Source organism: Balaenoptera musculus, chromosome 15 (assembly GCF_009873245.2).
Source record: "Balaenoptera musculus isolate JJ_BM4_2016_0621 chromosome 15, mBalMus1.pri.v3, whole genome shotgun sequence".
Taxonomy (NCBI): Eukaryota; Metazoa; Chordata; class Mammalia; order Artiodactyla; family Balaenopteridae; genus Balaenoptera; species Balaenoptera musculus.
In genome coordinates this window covers 80,679,821-80,700,354 of record NC_045799.1, presented here as the reverse complement: position 1 = coordinate 80,700,354, position 20,534 = coordinate 80,679,821, and the positions used below count along the sequence as shown (strand labels likewise).

Here is a 20,534-nt window from a genome sequence, read left to right as displayed (position 1 = left end):
TCTAGAGCGCAGGCTCAGTAGTTGTGGCACACGGACTTAGTTGCTCCGCGGCATGTGGGATCTTCCCGGACCAGGGCTCGAACCCGTGTCCCCTGCATTGGCAGGCGGATTCTTAACCACTGCGCCACCAGGGAAGCCCCTCTGCTTGTGTTTTGTTTGCATGTTTTACAAGGAGGGTACATTCATGTATTACTTTTGTAATTCAAAAGTGTGTGTGTGTTGGGGGCTGGGAGTGGGGGTGGCGGGGGGAGGCTCCGGCAGCCTGGACTCTGCATGCAGAGAGGGGCCAGAGGGGAAGTCCGTGAAGGGAGCCAGTGAATGGGGACAGGGGTTCTGGCGTTTGGTGGGCTGGAACTTGGGGACCTCCAGAGACACTTGGAAAGGATAGTTTTAGCACAAATAAAAAGAAGCCCAAACAAATGTAATCTTCCAGAACTCTTTCTACCAGGATGGGAGCAGGGAGAAGGTATAATTAGGTTCAGGGAGGATCTGGATGAATTTGTGGAAAATGGATTTCTGAATAGGATATTGGGGGGTGTTAAGGACTTGGGGCGGGTTCCAGATGCTTGAGATGGGTGTTCCGGACCGTAACTGAGCCCTTCCATGCAAAGCCCTGCGTGGGCACTGCAGGCACCTGATTCGGGTCTGGGCGAGTTATGGGCTGGAGCTGGCCTGGTGTCACATGTTCCTGTGTCTTATTCGCTCCAGAAGCAGAAGCCTTGGGGACGGCGTTTGGCACAGGGCTCTTCACAGCTTTGGCCTCTGCTTGGCTCTATACATGTGTTTACAGTGGCTTGGTTTCAGCTGATGGGCAGGGCTACAGGGCTGTTTCTTGACAAATAGTCTTATTTCATGGTTGTTGCTCCTGTTGGCAGTTTGTGTTCTCCTTTCTGTGTATGTGTGTGTATGTGTGTGTGTGTATGTGTGTGTACCTGTACCTACCTTCCTGGGCTGGGTGTCTGTGTCTAACACGTGCTGGGGGCATCTTGCTTTGCCCAGGGATGCTCTGCTCTGGTCACCTTCATCACAAGCCCAGGGTGGGCCCCTCTGATGAAGCTATTTTGGCAAAAAGAAGAAGACCCCAATTCCTTAGAGGCCTGTTTCCAGTAGAATCTTGCAGCCCTGTGTTTGGGCCACTCATGACTTTTGTCATCCACAGTGCTGTTCGGATGCCAAATAAAAGCTAAAGGGAAATGTAACATTAATTGACTGGCAGGGTTGCACAAGGATGGAGCCTCTCAGCTGCTCAGCCCTGTTCTTCCCAGAAGAACTTGCCAGTATAAGGATAACACATTGGTGAAACTCTTTAATGAATGTATATCTCACTCTTCTCCCCGCCTCCCTCCCCTGATCACTCCCTCCCTCCCTTTCACAGGTGGTGATTAGAAGTCTTGTCTGTTGTCTGCTCCTCGTCTCTGTATCCAACCCTAAAGGGTCCAACATAGCAGCGAGTCATCCGGGCACGAGGAGTGAGAACCAGAAAGGGGGACCCGCACCCCATCTGGGGTGCACATCTCCCAGCTGTTGATGGAGAGGTTTTAATTTGGATAAAAGTTAATATTAATTCTTGGAGTGGGAATGTTCTTCTAAGAGAAACCAGAAGAGTGGTGGGACCTGCCTGGATTTTAAGCAGGGGAAGGAATGAATACACCCAGAGGGCGGGTTCGTGGGGCAGGGGATGAGGGACAGAGTTGCTTTTTGCTTCTCCCCTGAAGAGTGGCACGCATTCCATAAACCTATTCCTTCTGTACAGGACCCGAGGCATGAGAACAAAGAGAGACCACATACTATAGGGCTGAATATCTACAGGTTATGAATCAAGCTAACGGATGGTTAAATAAGTAGGTCCTATCCTCTAACCTTGATGAGTAATACCTTCACAGTGACCTGGAAAGCCAAGTTCAAATGAGGAATTCTTAGACGCTTTAGAATTCTCTGCTCTGGCAAGTGGTGGCAGGGGGAAGGCTCCCCACGGCCCAGCCATCTTCACTGCTTTTTGACCTTCAACTTCCTGTGTCTCTTTAGTCTTTTTCATTGTGTCTCTTGTTGTGACTCTTTAGTCTTTTTCATTGTGGGAGAATCCTCTCCTTTAAAAGAAAGCATTTCCAGGGACCTCCCTGGTGGTCCAGTGGTTAAGACTCTGCACTCCCAATGCAGGGGGCCTGGGGGCCTGGGTTCGATCCCTGGTCAGGGAACTAGATATCACATGCTGCAACTAAAGATCCCGTGTGCCGCAACTAAGACCCGGCGCAGCCAAACAAATAAATACTTTTAAAAAACTAATAAAAGAAGGCTTTTCCCCCTGCCATTGACTTGGTGAAGAAGGCCAGTTGTCCTGTAGAATCCCAGGTTCTAGATTTGGCTGACTGCTTCCCAGTGGTGTAAATAATTGGATTCTCTATGCCCTGTATCTCTTCTATGTTAGAGATTAGGTGTAAATGTTTGATTAGATTTAGGATCTTTTTTTTTTTGATGGTGGTGGGGGAGGACAAGAACGCTTTATAGTTGGTCCAGTGGATCGTGTTATATCATATCAGGAGGTGTTATGGATTGAATGCTTATGTTCCCTCCATCCCGCAATTCATATGTTGAAGCCCTGACTCTCAATGTGATGGTGTTTAGAGGTGGGGCCTTTGGGAGGTAATTATGAAGATGAAGGTTTAGATGAAATCATGAAGGTGGGGTCCCCATGATGGGATTTGTGTCCTTATAAGAAGAGGAAGAGAGACCAGAGTGCCTTCTCTCTCTTTCTCTCTCTCTCCTTCCCATGTGAATACACAGAGAGAACTCTGCTGTGTGCAAGCCAAAAAGATGGTCCTCACCAGGAACTAAATCAGCCTTGATCTTGGACTTCCCAACCTCCAGATCTGAGAAGTAAATGTCTGGTGCCTAAGTCACCCAGTCTCTGGCGTTTTGTTATGAAAGCCTGAGCTGACTAATATGGGAGGGCATGACTTTTTTCTCCTGGAGAGCTGGGTGTCAAACCTTCACCAGAATACCACTGCCTATAGGTTCCCTCCTTCTTTGCTCTCTTTACTTTGCAATTTATTTCGAAGAAACTAGGCTTTGATAGCGTTTTCCTTGTTCAGGATTTGTTTGATTATATCCTCCTGGTGCCTGTTAACGTGTTCCCCTGTCCTCAGTGTGTCCAGAAAATTGGAATTGGATAGGGAGGCTCGATTAGATTTTGGTTCCTTCTCCTCCTCCTTATTATTATTATTTGTTTGGGCAAAATTACCTCTATGGTTGTATAGCATTCTTCCATTAAGAATCATATCAGGAATCACACAACATCTTGTCATCTCTCCTCTTCTGATGTTAACAGTTGTTGATGATCACTGCCTAGGTCATTATTTCATTAAGGGTTACAAAACGGTCCTATTCTAATTCTGACATTTCTTTTTCATTTAATTACTGGAATACTTGTATAAATAATTTCCCGCTTATCTACTATTTGTAGGGAATCATGTTTTGAATTCATTTTTAATTTATCTTTTCATTGCTTCATTTTGCAAATGTAAGTGGGTGTATCTTCCTTCTTTTTTAAAAAAAATTTATTGAAGTTTAGTTTACTTACAATGTGTTAATTTCTGCTGTACAGCAAAGTGATTCATATATATGTATACATATACAGAATTCTTTTTTATATTCTTTTCCATGGTGGTTTATCACAGGATACTGAATATAGTTCCCTGTGCTATACAGTAGAACCTTGTTGTTTATCCCTTCCTTTTTTTCTTATGCAGAGGTGGTGTACTAGTTACCCTGTTCTGCACTTGGCTTTTTTTGTTTCACGTTGTACTGTGGGGATTGCTCTAGATCAGGGCATAGATAGCTTCTGCATTCATTTTGTTTTTCACGATTTAAAAATTTGTGGTTAAAATACACATAAAGCTTACCATCTTAACCATCTTTAAGTGTAGTTTGGTGGTATTAAATACATTCAGAGGGTTGTCCAGCCATCACCAGAATGTTCATCTCCTGCATTCATTTTTTTTTTTTTTCTTGGCCACGCCCTGCGGCTTGCGAGATCTTAGTTCCCCGACCAGGGATCTAACCCGGGCCCCTGAAGGGAAAGAGCTGGGTCCTAACAACTGGACCTCCAGGGAATTCCCTCCTGTATTCATTTTCGTAGCTATGTAGTTCTCGGTGGTGCCAATGACTGTAGTTTTTTCAGCAAGTCCCCTACTGATAGACATCGTGTTGTTCTAACCTTTTGTGTCACGTGTAATGCCATATTAAATAGCCTTGTGAGTTATTCATTTCATATTTTTGCAAATGAATCTTTAGGATGCATTTTTTTAAAGCGGATTTTCTGAGTGAAAAGGTAAATGCATGCGTAATTCTGCCAGATAGTGTCAAATTTCCCGCCATAGAAGTTACACCATTTTGTATTCCCATCAGCAGGTTTTTCTTGGGATACATTTGAAGATGACACTTCAATGATGCTGGGTCAAAATAGCCTTGTGGGGATGAGAGCGGCCTTCCCTGGCCTATACCACCTGCCAACCTGACCCACTCCTCACATTTGAGGGGTCTGGGGCAAGGGTACAGAGGGAAGCCCACACATTGTATGTCTAAATATTTAAAAGATATAATTCAAGCTTACGGACTGTTAAATAAAATAAATTCTGTCATTGACTTTGACAAACACCCCCTCCTCATGACCTGGGGGTGGGGGTCGAGGCTCAGGTTTAGAAGTCTTGCCTCCATGAATTTTGTGTGGGAGTTTGGCGGTGCAGGAAGAGCCACCTTCCCCTTCCCTCCTTGTCCCTCCAGATACCCGGCCCTGGTCAGGCCTCACCCACACCCCGTGGACACTCTAGTCCAGCCCAGAAGCCCCTCTCCTTACCCTGACAACTGCCACTTGGCCATACCTCCTGCTTGAGTGTGCCCAGCTGTTTGGGGAGGGAGTTCCAGGCCCCTGGGTACCCACCTTTGCTCCATGAGGGGGGCTGTGGTCTCTGGAGGGTCACATCCCCTCGGCCCCATGGTCTCCTCGCCCTGTGCGGTGGGGTGTGGCTGGAGAGGGGCCAGATTGGGGTCCTTGAAACCTCAGCGCCCAGGATGGGGCTCCTCTCGCCCAGGTTTAAGGCAGTTCTGGGGGGATGTGGAGTGAGTCTTGGGGATGGAGCAAGGACACGTGTACCCTGAATCCTCAAAAGTTGGACAGCCTTTCCCCAGATGTCCACGGTCAAAAAAGGCTGCATCATGGTGACAGAGCTACACTGTGTCCATATGTTCCCTTCCCGTGTCCTCCCTGCCATGTCCCCCGTGAGACAGTGAGCGCCAGGTGGGACATCGCCCACCTGTTTGCGACCCAGCCCAGGGCCCAGAATGGAGTCGGGCTCTGCCGGTGGTGTGGAGTGAACCGGATCGCATCCACCAAGGACCCACCAAAGCCCTGAATCCAGAGCGGATGTGGGTCCTACGGGGGGTCACTTTGCAGCCCCAGTGGCACGGGTCACATACTCTCCGTGGATGTGAAGACCCCTTTCGGAGATGATGGGGAGCTTTGGGAAAGGAGGCTTCAGGGTGGCTCCCAGGGACTTACTCCTGTTCTTTTAGAAACACAGCTGTATTCTGGCCTGACGTTAGGGTATTTACCCATTTTCAGACTATTCTAAGAAATGGTGGGATGGATTTCAGAACATGCGACTGCTTATGGTTTTCCGTTGAGAAATTCTCTGGGAGTCAGTTTTGGAAAGGGTCTGACCCCTGCTATCATGACAGTGCTGGACCGCGCTATTTCCTCCCCGTTCTTCCTGGTCCAGCCTCCCCATCCCCACCCCCGGCTTCCCAGGCAGGGCCATTTGACCAGTGCAGAGGCCAGGGCGCAACGCTCAGCAGGGTCCATGCTTGGAGCTTAATGCTTTGCGCTCACCATCTCCAAATTCTCGATACTCTTATTCTTAAACGTGTGCTTTGTAAGTGAAGTCCGATGGGACCATGGGGCACCAGGAACTTGATCCTCGGCTTTGACCATGACCCACCTCTCACCACCTCCTACTGCCTCCCTGGGGCGGGTTCTCCGCTACTCACTCCTCACCCCTCTGGCACCCCAGGTCCACCTGGCCTCCCCCTCTCCACACGCCCAGTGCCTGCTGCCACCCTCTGCCTCTGGCCAGAGCCTGGGTGTGGGCTCAGAGAGGGTTGGGATTGGGTGCCCGCACCCTGTGCCACCCTGGAGTGGGACGTGGCGGCTGCAGTCCCCGCCCTGGGCTGGCAGTGCTACCGTGTGCTCAAAGGGTGACTCAGCAGGGGAGAGCCTCTGGCCACACCGATCCTAGTGTGTCCTGGGGAGAGATTGCAATACCCTGAAGCGTTGCCCATCCGTCGTACAATGGTGGGCCCCTGGGAAGGGGATACGCCTGGCTTGACTTCCCTGCTCCGGACCGGGGCGCTGTGCTTCAGCCCGCTGGCTGGTGGGAAGGGTGGCACGCGCACTTACACACCATGGAGCTGCAGGGAGAGGTCTGCACTTGCCCCCCAAGGATCCCTGTGCACAAGGGAGCACACATGAAACACTAAACAAATGACAGATCGAGAGAGACAGAGAGACAGAGACCACAGAAGAGAGGAAAACACTTTGTATTCTACTATCTTTAATGACCCAGCTTTTTGAATGAGGGGTCCCTTAACTTCAGTTTGCCATGAGTCCCACAGATTATTTAGCTGGTCTTAGATACAGCAGGTTGCTGATTGGCTCATCACGATGAACTGGGGAGATTAAAGAATTGGGTATCCAGACCCACACATGACTCAGGAGGTCTAGGTCCTGGAGAGCTGTATTTAATGGCCTCCCCAAGTGGGTTTTTTTTTTTTTTTTTTTTTCCACCAGGTTTAGGAAGCACTGCGTGGAGAACAGAATTTTTTGAGATTCTTTCATCATGACCCGTAGTAGGAAATACCTTTTATATGGTGCCTGAGTCCATGCGCGCACAATTCATACACACACACCCCCCCAAATGCACACGCACATACCCCTGAAATAAGTTTCGCAAAATCATGCTTACTATTACCATATGTGATACTTTCTTTTTTATGGTACTCTATCTAGTTCATAAAAAAGTGCTTGCCAAGACTCAGAAAATTGATTCCACAGCCCCTCTGGCTTAAGACCAGCAGTGGGAGACTCCGTGCCTTGGGGGAATTCAGGGGTCTTCTGGCCCCATCACCCCAGTTCCCCTGCCTGGTTCTCTAGACTCTGACTCCGAAACCTCTTTCTTGTCCTTTCTGCTGAGCTGAGGTGCTTGGCCTGTGCCCTCCCCACCCCATACCTCGGCTCCACCCTCTTCTGGGGGCAGTCACACACCCCCTCCTTCAGGAAGTCTTCCTGGACTGCTCTGCTCCCCTCTCTGTGGGCAGCTCCCTGCGCCTCCTGTATCTGTGATTGCTTGTGGTTTTTGTACCGAGAACTCACTTCCTGCTCTCCTTCCCCGCAGATGGAATCATTTCTCCTACCTGTTTCCTCCCTAGCATGGCCCTCACGGGCCCACCTGGGACATGAGTGCATGAGCTGGGCCTGTGCCCTGAGCCTGGGCTGCCTGCCATCCACCCCTTCCTCTTGGACATGGGAGCTTATCCAGGCTGGGCATTTAACCACCCAACCTTTTCCGATCCCACAGTCGGTCGGTTGGAGGCTGAAGCTGGGGGCTGAACCATGGGGGAAGGGGTGTTCTGCCCTGAGCCCTGAATGGGAGGGGTTCTTTGTAAACTCCAGGGGGGTGAATGATCCCCTTTCCACCTCCCCCACCCCCCCCCCGCCACCTGTGGACCTTTTCCCTGCCACTGGATCCAGGTTCCCTGGAGCCTTACATTCAGGAAGTTACTACAAGCACCTACTGCATGCTTGGTGCTGGGGGTAGTGAGATGATTGCTGATTCAGACTCAGCCTCTGCCCTTGATGAGCTCAGAGGCTGGTTGGGGAAGACCCAGGAGCAAGTGTGGAATTTGCTGTGACACAAATGTGTGCAAAGTGGGCCAGGTAGGCAAGGGGCGTATGAACAAGTACTTGTTTAGGGGAGTTAGGTGTGTGGGAGTTTGGAGTGTCTTTGTGCCTCAGTTTTCTCCTCTGTAAAATGGGGATGATCTACTTCATAAGGTTATTCTAGGCTTAGATGAGTTAAAATTAATAAATTGCTTCGAGAAATATGTACTAAACATTCTGTTCGTGCTTGTGGTGTATAGTGTGCTAACCTTGCAAAGATTGCCAAGAAGGGGGGGTTTCGCAAACATATGAGGCTGTGGAATCCTTTTGTTGGGATGGCGTTCCAGACTCCATACCTTGGGAAACGCTGGCCTGGTGGACCAAGGCTACATGCCAAGGCCTTTCTAGAGGAATCATGTTTGAAGTGGGTCTTGTAGGGTGAGGGGGGCTGTTCTCTGCAGTGACTGGGGGGGGGCATTTCAGGCAGACAGGACAGCTGTGTAAGGGCTGGGAGGCGTGACGGTGCCTGACATGTATGGTTTGTGCAGTTGGGTTCAGAGTGGCTGGACCAAGGGCTGCGAGTGTGGGGCAGGTGGGGCCTTCGGAGCCTGAGGGTGAAGCCCCCTTTCTGCCAGCCCGAAGGAGCTTGGGCTTTGGGTCGAGGCTTGGTCACAGTGGGTCCTGTGTCAGCGTTACTGGTGTGGAGGAGATGGGGCCGGAGGAGGGCGGCAGCTAACAGGCAGTGTCAGGAACCCTGAAACAGGGCTGGGGCAGTGGGGATGGAGCCGCCGAGTGACGAGAGCTCAGAGTCTGTGCAGTTGGCAGCGGCCGGCCACTTGCTGGACCGCGGACAGGCAGAACAGGTTGCAGCCTGGGGCTCCTGGACTTTCCCGGTGCCCGTGGGATGCCAGAAGCTGGCTGTTTTGCTTCCTGGAACCTTGCAAAGACTCCCCAGTGTTTTCTCAGCTTTGAAAAGGCAACAAAGCGTGGTGTTCACGCACCTTGTGTTTTTGTAAAATACTTGTATTTTTAACATCTAGCGCAGGCTTGCGCGTATCAGGTGTTCCGTGGTTGCGTTTTGAGCAAGTGAATGAACAAGTGCCTTGACCTCTGTCCTCTGGGAAGCCGAGGGGGTGACCTCTGCCCCCGTGCAGTTCTGTCGTTCTAAGAGGTCCTGGAGTGAGGTCCTTCTCTGTGCTCTACCCCCCACCAGGCCAGCTCTGGAAGCCACATTTAGGGGAGCCACCAAGGCCACCCGCTTTAGGGGGTCCTGCTTCTTCCTTTGAAGTAGGATTGGGTGGAAAATCACATGGAATGACCTCGATGTAAATATCTGGTAAGGCCTTTTCTTAAGGCCCCAGGGTTTTCTGAATCTCCTCGCCCTTCCTCTGGCTGTCCTCTCCCCCCTCAGCTTCTCTGTTATTTTAAAATCCATTCCCAGAGAAACAATTCCTATGGCAATAAGAACACGGCTGCAGGCTTCTCTTGGCTTGAACTGGTCCGACACTTCACTGCCGCTTTGGGAGTGTGCAAGCTGGACCCAGACCAGCTCTGCCTGGAGCAGGGGAATAGAGTAACAATAACTAACTGTTAGAGGATTTTCAGGAATCCTGAAGCTGATCCTATGGAAGGAGACACACGGCACGCTGTTCTCCTCTCTGAAGAGTCAGGGGTCCCCCGCTTCCTTGCCTGGGCTTCCTTTCCCTGCCTCCCTGAAACCAGGGTCTAGATGTTTCTTTGGTGGCCTGGACAAAACCACCTTGAAAGAAGCTGGACCCAGTGCAGGTTAATTCTGTAACACTTGGGCAAGAGGCGGGGGCTCCCACCCTCTGGGCCTCTGTCTGCCCCACCCCCAGTCGCCTCCGGAGTGATGGGCGGGAAGGTCAGAGCTGGCCAGCTGACTGCTGACCTTTGCCAGCTCCCCTGCTGCCCGTAACGATGTTGCCAAGCTTGTTCCGTCAGGTGTTAATGGAAGTTACGAGAAGCAGCCTGGGAAATGCTGGTGAACCAAGCTCAAGAGTTTCCTTAAGAAAGAGGGAGGGTGTGAAGAGCAGCCTCCGGAGGCAGGCAGCCTGGGTCTGCATCCCCGCTCTGGGTGGCCCTGACCGAATCATCTGACCTCTCTGTGCCTCAGTCTCCTCATATGTAAAATGGGCATGGGTTTACTTCCTCAGGTCGTTCTGGGGCTTCAATGAGTTAATATTCATAAAGGGCTTAGAACAGTATCTAGTAGACACTCTGTGCAGCCCCGTGAAATGATAAAGGCTTTCCCAGAGTGGGCAGTGTGATGATGGACCTTGCAAAGCTTGGGGAAAAGAGGAGTTTCGCAGACATCTGGGACCACTGGATCCTTTTCTGGGGAGCGTGTTGTTTGGTTGGTGTTCCAGACGTGGTGCTCTGGGAAACGCTGGCCTAGTGGGTCAAGGTTAAATGCCTCAGCAGTTATGGTGCCCTCTGCCTTTTGCAGAGGCCCTCTGGCTGGGGTCATTTGCAACCTTGCCCTGCAGTTGCCCACCCTGGGGCTGTGGAGGAGCCGGAGAAGCACAGAAGGGAGGGTCCTGTCAGCGTTTCGGAATCCCTGAGAGCCCACTCAGGTTTTCAAGGACAAGAGTGAGGGATGGGGGCTGGTCCTCTCTCCCAGCAGAGCTTCCACCACTGGGTGGGGTGGGGCGGTGGATGAACACAGAGGGTCGCTCTCAAAATATGACTGGGGAGCAGGTTGGAGGGTCTGGGGTCCTGAGATGCCCGTGGCGAGTCAGAGGCTGAGGCGTTCTGAGGAGCTTTGTGTCCCGGGAGTGTGACAGCTGAGGGGACCCTGTGTGGCCCCAGGATGGGGGAGAAGGGACCGGGGGAGCCACAGTCAGGCCAGCGCTTCCCTTCATTGACTCAGCGCCTCACAAGTAACCTGAAACTAATAGGATTGGGCTGAGATCAAATGAGGAAATGTGTTTATTAAATATGCGGGCTCATTATTAGCGCAGTCTGCTCACTGGCTGAGGGCCCCACCTTTGCAGCTCCCTCCAGCCCGACATGTTTGCTGCATGCGTGCGCGCGCGCGCGCGCGTGTGTGTGTGTCTGTGTGTGTGTGTGTGTGTGTGTGTGTGTTTGTGCCCATGCCTGGCTGCAGTTTGCAGCTGAAACATTTTATGTCTTTGAAAGGGTCTGGTCCCCTCCCCCTTCCACATTCTGGAAGGTCAGGGACTGTGTGACATTTGCTGAGAGGTCCCCCAGTTCCTAGCACTCAGGAGGCCCGGCAGAGGGGCTTCTCTGCTTGGAGCCATTGTGAAAGGCTCAGGCTTCCCTCTTCCCCAGAGAGTACCTTCTGGAATCTGGCCCTGCTGCAGGTTGCCCGCTGACCCTGCCGGCCCTGCTGGCCCCCGGAGGCGCCAAGGCCTTTGGGGAGAAGGTGGCAGTTTCCTTCTGATTTGGCTCCAGCTGTCTGCACCCCCGCCAGTTGCCTCTGGCATCTGACATTTTTGTCATTCCTGCAAGGGCTTATCTGGGGAATCAGCACTTACCTCTTCCTGCCCCTCCCTGATTGACTTGGCCAGACGGCTGATTCTCCCTTCTGAGAGGTCTCAACCTGCCCGGACACCCTCTATTTCTGGGGTCATGGGATCCTGGGCCTCTACAGGGTTTGCCAGGCTCTTTCTCTCTTTTGTCCCCTGGCTGACGATGACAATTAGCTCAGATCCTGAAAGTCTTCATGCAAGAGCTCTGAATACGTACCTTCCTGGAGAGGCAGCTGAACTGATGGGAGAGACCCCTATATCAGCCCCGTCTAACCCCGTCTAGCCTGCTTCTTGTCTCTCTGGGTGCTCCGCTCATCACTGGCTACCTTTTAATCTCAAGCTGCTTCCTGCCTCAGGGCTTCTGCACTGCCTTGATCAGTTTTTGCTTTTTCTTGGCCTAGCTAGTTCCTGCTCAAAGCTTAGAGATCCGCTTAAACATCACATCTTCAGGGAACCTTTTGCTGGCCCCCCCTCCACAAGGTAAGGTAAGGCCCTTTTGTTAAATGCCCTCAGAGCTTACTCTCCTACTTAGAAGTTCATGATAACTGTAAGTCAATCCTATAATTAATTGATTGATAATTAGTTAATAGTTTTCTGTGCTAAGACTGTAAATTCTCCGAGGGCAGGGATCTGGTTTGGTGCTGTATCTCTTGGTTCTTGCAGAGTGCCCGGATCACAGAGAGTATCCAGGAAAGGACTAACCACTTTGCAAGCTGTATTAGTTTCCTACTGCTGCTGTAACAAATGGCCATAAACTCTGTGGCTTAAAACAGCACAAATTTATTATCTTACAGTTCTCAAGGTTAGAAGTCTGAAGTGGGTCTCACTGGGATAAAAGGTATTCGCAGGATTGGTCCTTCCCTGGAGTGTCCAGGGAAGAATCCATTTCCTTCCTTTTTCCAGCTTCTAGAGGCTGCTGGCACTCCTTGACTTATAGCTCCTTCCTCCATCTTCAAAGGGCCTCCTCCAACCTCCCTCTCTGACTCTGATCCTCCTGCCTCCATTTTATAAGACCCTTGTGATTAGGTTGGGCCCACTGGATAATCCAGGATCAGCTCACCACCTCAAGATCCTTAGTTTAATCACACCTGCAAAGTCCTTTTTACCATGTGAGATAACGTATTCACAGGTTCCTGGGATTAGGATGAGTACATCTTTTGGGATGGGGCATTATTTAGCCTACAGCACAAATGGAAATGAAAAGGGAAAGATTTGGGGCCTTGAAGAGTTGGATTGATGTTAGATTTCAAACAGTATTAAGACTGAAAGTGGCTTTGAGCCTCAAAAACCTGTTAAGACTCAACCTTGTGTAAAGAGTCTTGATGAGGGCATGGCCTTCCCACTGAAGTTTTTACAGAGGCTGTGAGGTAGGGATTTAACTTCTGTTTTTTTCACCACAAACCTCCCCTCATGCTTCTACTGAATAATCCATCTATTCCCAATAATTTGAAATGCCACTTTTATCACATACTAAACTTCCCTATGTACACAGCCCTTTTTCTGAACTCTTAATCTGATCTGGAGCCAAAACTACACTATTTTAATTACTATATTCTTATTCTATGTTTTGTTAGTAGATAGAGCAATTCCTCTTTGCTGTTCATCTTTATCAAAATATTCTTAGCATTTGTACACTTTTTCTTTTGGGTGAATTTTATTTTTTAAATTTTATTTATTTATTTATTTTAGTAGTTTGATGTATTTTAGTAGCAAACTTACAAGAAGAGCACAGAAGACAGACAACACTAAAAACATGTACTTGCATATAGGACAACTCAGAAAAGTATAGTGAATGGATGGAATCTACTGTATGATAAAAGTGCTACAAACACCATTTAGTTGCAGTCAATAAGAAATTTACCTGTTTTAAAAAAATCCAAAAAAATCCAAATGCTGGCATAGTCCAGAAAACTTTAACAGGTTTATTTATAATTGTTATAAAGTTGAACTGCTGAAACTTGTTCACTGAAACATTTTGACCTGCATTAATGCTTTATGTCCCCGCATTTATATTAAAAATTCACACACAAATGAAAATGGAAAAACTGCCAATACCTGATTTCTGTTCCCTATTTTTCCACCTGCAATCATATACTTAGGTACCTTTTGACCCCATGGGGGAAAAAAAAATCTAACGTTCAGAACTACCAATAACAGGAAGATAAATTTTTTTTTTCTTTTTTCTTTTAAAAGAATGAAATGTTTCCCATCGTAGTCAATTCTTAAGCACCTTCTCCACATACATGGCGCGCTATAGCTGGATGTCTTTTGGCATAATTGTTACACGTTTGGCGTGGATAGCACACAGGCTGGGGTCTTCAAAAAGGCCAACCAGATAGGCCTCACTTGCCTCCTGCAAAGCACCAATAGCTGCACTCTGGAAGCGCAGATCTGTTTTGAAGTCCTGAGCAATTTCCCGCACCAGACGCTGGAAGGGAAGTTTGCAAATCAGAAGTTCAATGGACTTCTGATAACATCTAATTTCACGGAGCGCCACGGTACCAGGCCTGTAACGATGAGGTTTCTTCACCCCTCCAGTAGAGGGCGCACTCTTGCGAGCGGCTTTTGTAGCCAGTTTTTTCCTCGGTGCTTTACCACCGGTCGCTTTGCGGGCAGTCTGCTTTGTACGAGCCATGGTAAAGAGACCTCCTGACTTACCCCCCTTCTCCTTCCGCTGGAGCTCCGAGAGCTAGAGGCAGCGCTGGCATTGGAGAGTGACAGTGGCGCGGCGGCAGCAGCGAACACAATTGAAAGATCGTGGGTGAATTTTAGAATCATCTTTTCTTGTTCTATAAAACATGCTGTTGGGATTTTGATCTAGGGTGTGTTGACTTAATGGATTAATAGAATTCAATGTTTATAATACTGTGTGTTTTTCAGTCTTTCTGCTCCATTTATCCAGAGCTTGTTAGATTTATTCTTAGGCATTTTGTAGTTTTTATTGCTATCGTGAATGAGTTCTTTTTGTTCCCTGACACTTTTAAATGTTGATGTCTGGCAAATAGGAAAGCTGTTGATTTGGGGTACGTTGATCTTATGTCCTGCTACCATAAGGCATTAAAAAAAATATTTTAATGGTTTTTCAGGTGGTTCTCTAGGGTTTTTGAGGTAGAGAATCCTATAGTCTTCCAATGTGTCTGTGTGTGTGTGTGCGTGTGTATGTTTGTGTGTATGCGTGTGTGTGTTGGTCACTGTGTAAGCCAACATCTTGGTTGAGTTGGAAGAATGAGGCTTCATCTTTCTTACAAAGGATGGTGAGGTAGAGGGCTCTGAGGAGAGAGAAAGGAAAGTGGGTTTTGGTTTGGTCTCCCCCAGAGTCATCTTCTCTGCTCCCTCTTTTCCTCCTTGTTTACTCTGAAGAGAGGCAGACAATGTGTGGGTCCTGGACGTGGTTAAAAGATGATGGTATATTTGCCTCACTTCTTGGTTTATAGATAGGATATTTTTGGAGTCCGAGGACCCAGGATTCACCCACCTTTCCCTCCCTTTCATCCCCCCTTTATTAAACAAATAGCATAATAACAGACTGCGGTTTCTAGACTCCTTGTAGGACCAGTCATTCTGAAGAGGCTAAATTATTTCTGCCATTATCACGCATCTGCCCTCTCCTTCCCCATCAGTGACAACTTATTCTTCCTGAAAACAGCCCTGGTCCTAGACCATGAGCTGTCAGCTTCTGTTTGGTCTATCTCTTTTTCTCTAACAAAACCAGCATCTGTTTGAAGCGGGTGGGGAGGCAGATGCTGAGCTGGGAGTGGGGAGCATGTGAATTCCTCCCTTCTCCCACCCAGCTTGTCCTATGCCAGGAAATGCAGTTAAAATGAAAACCAAGGGCCATCTTGTTTAGCAGAGCCAAGAACATGAACCTATGTCCTTCCACACTGGTACTCAGGTAGATGGTGTTCCCTGAAAACCACAGGTGGCCCAAAGCATTCCCAAGGCGAGAGAGCAATGTTTCGGACTGGCATGACACTCTTTTATAGGCTGATGCCAGCTGTATTTTAGTCCATGTGTTAGCTGTCCAGTTGCTGTGTATGGACCGGGGCTGGCCGTGTGGGCCGACTCTGGTCCTCTGCACCCGTTGGTGGGGGAATCACAGGGACAGCTAAGACTGAGTCACAGCTGTGTCCCAGAGAATACAGAGGGCCAAAGTCATCAGTGCCTGGGATCTTGGCACATCCTAGCAGGGAAGCTTTGGGGGGCCTGGGATTGTCTGCCTTGGTTATCGCCATATCCCTGGAATCTGCCCATATGGAGCCAGAAATAGGTGATAAAGCCAAGTAGGTTCATGCTGGGTGGGCATCTGCCATCTGTGAGTAGGTAGGCAGGTCAGTTTATAAAGGTTCAGCCAAGTTGGGCTGCGGTGGGTGGTCCCAAAAGGACAGACCTAATACTCAGAACTTTGGAGTCAGGCAAATTGACATCAGAACCTTGGCCCCTTGTCTAGCTGTGGGCAAGTTCCTGTTACCTTGCATCAGTTTACACATCTGTGAGATGGGACTAATCCTAGCCAGTTCCTGTGGGAGCATTCAATGAGCTGTTTGAATCAGGGCTGTGTGTTCTACTTGGAATCTAGAGTGAACAGTGGCCCCTGGGGTGGGTTGTTCTGCCTTCTGGATGGCGGAGCACCTGGCCATGTGGCTGCCACGGGCAGCTTTCCCCAGGTCCTGTCCTGGCTTGCTTTATTCTTGTTTCATGTGCTTGTTCTGCAGCTGGGCTTTGAGCCCCTCGGGGTCAGGAGTCCCATCCTAGATGGCTTTGTCTGCCCCAGCAGGTAACCCGGGGCTGAGCATGGAGCGTGGGCTCAAACAATCCCTTATTGATTCAACCGCAGCCCAACTGGGACACCACAGTTGCTTTCTAGGCCAAGAAGTCCAAGTCACTCAGGATCCTGGAGTTGCACTCTAACCTGGAATGAACCAGGGAGTGAACAGGGGCCCGCTGGGCCATGACGCAGTGTGAGAGTCCAGGCATTGCACGAGCAAGGGGTTTGGAAGGAAAATTCAATTCCCTGGCTGGCCATTGGAAGGGAGGCGGGAGGGCTGGAAGTTGTCTGCCTGCTGGCCCGGGGCAGCTGCATGTGGGGACAGCTGTCTCAGCTTCGGACATAGGATCTGCCCCAAGATTAATAACAGAGCCTGGCCATGCCCGTGGGGAGCAGAGAGGGGCTTGGGTTACCGCGCACCAGGAAATTCGCCTGCCCCACTGACAGTGGGTGGGTAGCCGGCAGGATGGATGGGCTCTGGGGGCTGGGGGGTGTCTGGGCAAGACAGCTCAGTGTGGGCCCAGCCAAATGCACCCCGACGGGATGCAAGCTGACCCTCCCAAGGGCCGCTTTCTTTCCGCTGGACCCGAAACCGGCAGGAGCTGATCTCCAAGAATTATGTGAAGCGTTGGGAATGGAAACCAAATGTTGGTGTCAGGTAGAGAAAGCTGATGGAAGCTCTAGGCCCAGCAGGCTGGGAGCAGCAGGGGTTGGGGCTCCGGTGGCCAGCACAGATGTTTAGGTGAAAGAGGCCTGACATCTTCTTTCAAAAAAGGTTTATTTTCCCCCTGATTATATTTATCATAGATCATTCGGAAAATATGGAAAAGTGGAAAGAAAGAAATCATTTATAATTCCATTTTTGTAGGTTTAAAAATTTTAATTCTTTTTATTGTGATAGAATACACACAACTTAAAATTTACCACCTTAATCACTTTTACATGAACAGTTCACTAGCATCAAGTATATTCACATTGCTGTGCAACCATCACCACTATCATCTCCAGACCCTTTTCATCTTGCAAAACAGAAACTGTGCAACCATTAGACACTAACCCCCCATTTCCTCCTCCCTGCCAGCCCCTGGCAACTGCCATTCTACTTTCTCTCTCTATGGTTTTGACTACTCTAGGTACCTTGTATAAGTAGAATCATACAGTATTGGTCCTTTTGTAACTAGCGTATTTCACTTAGCATAATGTCCTCAAGGCTCATCCATGCTCTAGCATGTGTCAAAATTTCCTCCATTTTTAAGGCTGAATAATATTCCATCATATGGGTGGACCACATTTTGTTTATCCATTCATCTGTTGATGGACACTTGGGTTTCTTCCACCTTCTGGCTATTGTAAATAATGCTGATAAGGACATGGGTGTACACATTTCTCTGAGTCTCTGCTTTCAGTTCTTTTGGCTAGATACTTAGAAGTGGAATTGCTGGGTCATGTGGTAGTTCTATTTTTAACTTTCTTGAGGAACCATCATACTGTTTCCCATGGTGGCTGCACAATTTTATGTTCCCACTAACAGTGCAAATGGGTTCCGATTTCTCCACATCCTTACCAACACTTGTTATTTTGTAAATTTTTTTGGATAGTAGTCATCCTAATGGGTGTGAAGCGGTGGTTTTGATTTGTATTTCTCCAATGATTAGTGATGTTTAGCATCTTTTCATGTGCTTATTAGCCATTTGTTCATCATCTGTAGAGAAATGTCTATTTAAGTCCTTTGCCCAATTTTGAATCAGGTTTTTTTTGTTGTTGTTATTGTTGTTGAATTGTCAGTGTTCTTTATATATTCTGGATATTAACCCCTCATCAGATATGTGATTTGCAAATATTTTCTCCCATTGTGTGGGTTGCCTTTTCACTCTGTTGACTGTGTTCTTTGATGCATAAAAGTTTTAAATGTTGATGTAGTCCAGTTTATCTATATTTTCTTTTGTTGCCTGTGCTTTTCATGTCATATCCAAGAAATCATTGCCAAATCCAGTGTCAAGAAGCTTTGGCCCTACATTTTCTTTTCTATTTTGCCCTAGGAGTTTTATTCTTTTAGGACTTACATTTAAGTCTTTGATCCATTTTGAGTAAATTTTTGTAAATGGTGTAAGGTAAGGGTTCAATGTCATTCTATTACAACGTCATTCTATTACAACGTCATTCTATTACATGTGTACAATTTTCCCAACACATTTTGTTGAAAAGACTGTCCTTTCCCAATAATTCCATTTTTGAGAGGCATATTTCCTTTGGTCTTTGCTGTGTGCTTGCATATATATATATATATATATATATATATATATATATATATATAATATATATATATATATGTATAGTTTTGCACAGTTGAGATCACACAGGATTTGTTAAGGAGGAAAGTCAATATATTTAGTCTTGGGTCCTGCCTTTTTTTTTTAATTGGGCTTTGCAGAATTTTTTTTTTTTTAATTTTATTTATTTATTTATTTATTTATTTATTTATTTATTTTTGGCTGTGTTGGGTCTTCGTTTCTGTACGAGGGCTTTCTCTAGTTGTGGCGAGTGGGGGCCCCTCTTCATCGCGGTGCGCAGGCCTCTCACTGTCGCGGCCTCTCTTGTTGCGGAACACAGGCTCCAAACGCGCAGGCTCAGTACTTGTGGCTCACGGGCCTAGTTGCTCCGCGGCATGTGGGATCTTCCCAGACCAGGGCTCGAACCCGTGTCCCCTGCATTGGCAGGCAGATTCTCAACCACTGTGCCACCAGGGAAGCCCCGGGTCCTGCCTTTTAACACATTTGCCTGGAAGCCTCAATGAAGCAGTCTTCAGTCATTATGTAGATATTCCAGATGCCCAGGGTTTAGCAGGGACTGTTAAACGGTTGCTGAGTGTGCAGAAATGGTTCAGAGAAGGTCACTGTCTTCAAAGTCCAATAGAGGAGACTAAATGAACAATTATCACAGGAGGTCTGGAGTCACAAAAGTCTGGACAAAGGGATACAAGGAAACAGAGGCAGGAGCAATGTGGTACCCAGGACAGCTGGGGAGGCTTCCCAAAGGGGGTGACATTTGAGGTGGCTCTGGAGGAAGAAGAGGCAGAGATGGGGAAGACTGAGAACAAGGAGTGAGCAAAGGCCCAGCAAGAGGGTGGGAGGGGGCCTGGCATGGTGTGGCCCTGGGTTCTGAGAACGAGAGACAGAAGCAAGGATTGAGGTGAGCATGGTTCATCCTGGGGGCCATGAGGAGACTCTGGAGGTCTGGAAGGATTGGAGTGGAGTGATATGGGCCACCAGATATGACGCCCATCAGAGCCTTGCAGCCATATAAAGTCAGGGGCTCATGCTATGTCACCAGTCTGCAGAGAGATGAGTACAGCTTGGCATACGGTAAAATGGTAAAATGGCAAATGGTAAAACCTTCCGGAGAATATCTCACCAGTCACAATTCACCACCACCCTCTTTCAAGGCCTGTGGAGGCTGAGGCTTAATGTAGCACAGGGGAGGTGATCTTGCCTGGGGGTTTGTTTCTGAGGGTAGTATAATTTGGTGGCCAAGGGTCTGACTCGTAGTTTGAGTCCTGCCTCTACCATCTGCCAGCTGTGTGACCTAGGAGAAACCATTTCTTCTCCACAAGCCTCGATTACCTCATCTGTAAAGTGGGGACAACCATCATATCTACCCCAAAAGTGGAGGAGAAGATTTACAATATAATTTATCACATTAGGAATTATTATTATTTTTTAAATTAATTAATTAATTATACTTTTGGCTGCATTGGGTCTTTGTTGATGCGCACAGGCTTTCTCTAGTTGTGGCAAGTGAGGGCTACTCTTCATTGAGGTGCACCGGCTTCTCATTGCAGTGGCTTCTCTTGTTGCAGAGCAAGGGCTCTAGGCACATAGGCTCAGTAGTTGTGGCACACGGGCTCAGTAGTTGTGGCGCACGGGCTTAGTTGTTCTGTGGCATGTGGGATCTTCCCGAACCAGGGCTCGAACCCGTGACCCCTGCATTGGCAGGTGGATTCTTAACCACTGTGCCACCAGGGAAGTCCCGGAGGAGAAGATTAAACAAGAAATGTCTTTTAAAGCACTTGGTATTATCCATCTTGGATCATGTGTTTTAACTTTTAATTTCATTTGTAAACTTTTATTTTATTTATTTATTTATTTAAAAATTCATTTATTTATTTATTTTGGCTGTGTTGGGTCTTCGTTTCTGCGCGAGGGCTTTCTCCAGTTGTGGCAAGCGGGGGCCACTCTTCATCGCAGTGCGCGGGCCTCCCACTATCGCGGCCTCTCCTGTTGAGGAGCACAGGCTCCAGACGCGCAGGCTCAGCAATTGTGGCTCACGG

At 48.4% G+C, this 20,534-nt stretch overlaps 2 protein-coding genes across 2 annotated transcripts in view; one reads left to right on the top strand and one right to left on the bottom strand.

The window, feature by feature from the left end:
* The window catches only part of COL26A1 (collagen type XXVI alpha 1 chain), a 173,450-nt gene that overhangs the window by 2,155 nt on the left and 150,761 nt on the right, over nucleotides 1-20,534 (top strand).
* Nucleotides 13,694-14,105, bottom strand: LOC118881995 (histone H3.3A-like). Its single transcript, XM_036827464.1, has one exon. The coding sequence runs from the start codon at nucleotides 14,075-14,077 to the stop codon at nucleotides 13,694-13,696; it is 384 nt and encodes a 127-aa protein (XP_036683359.1). The 5' UTR covers nucleotides 14,078-14,105.

Bases quoted from the DNA above. Each gene is read 5' to 3' on its own strand.
- LOC118881995 (XM_036827464.1), bottom strand. From the start codon at position 14,077: ATGGCTCGTACAAAGCAGACTGCCCGCAAAGCGACCGGTGGTAAAGCA.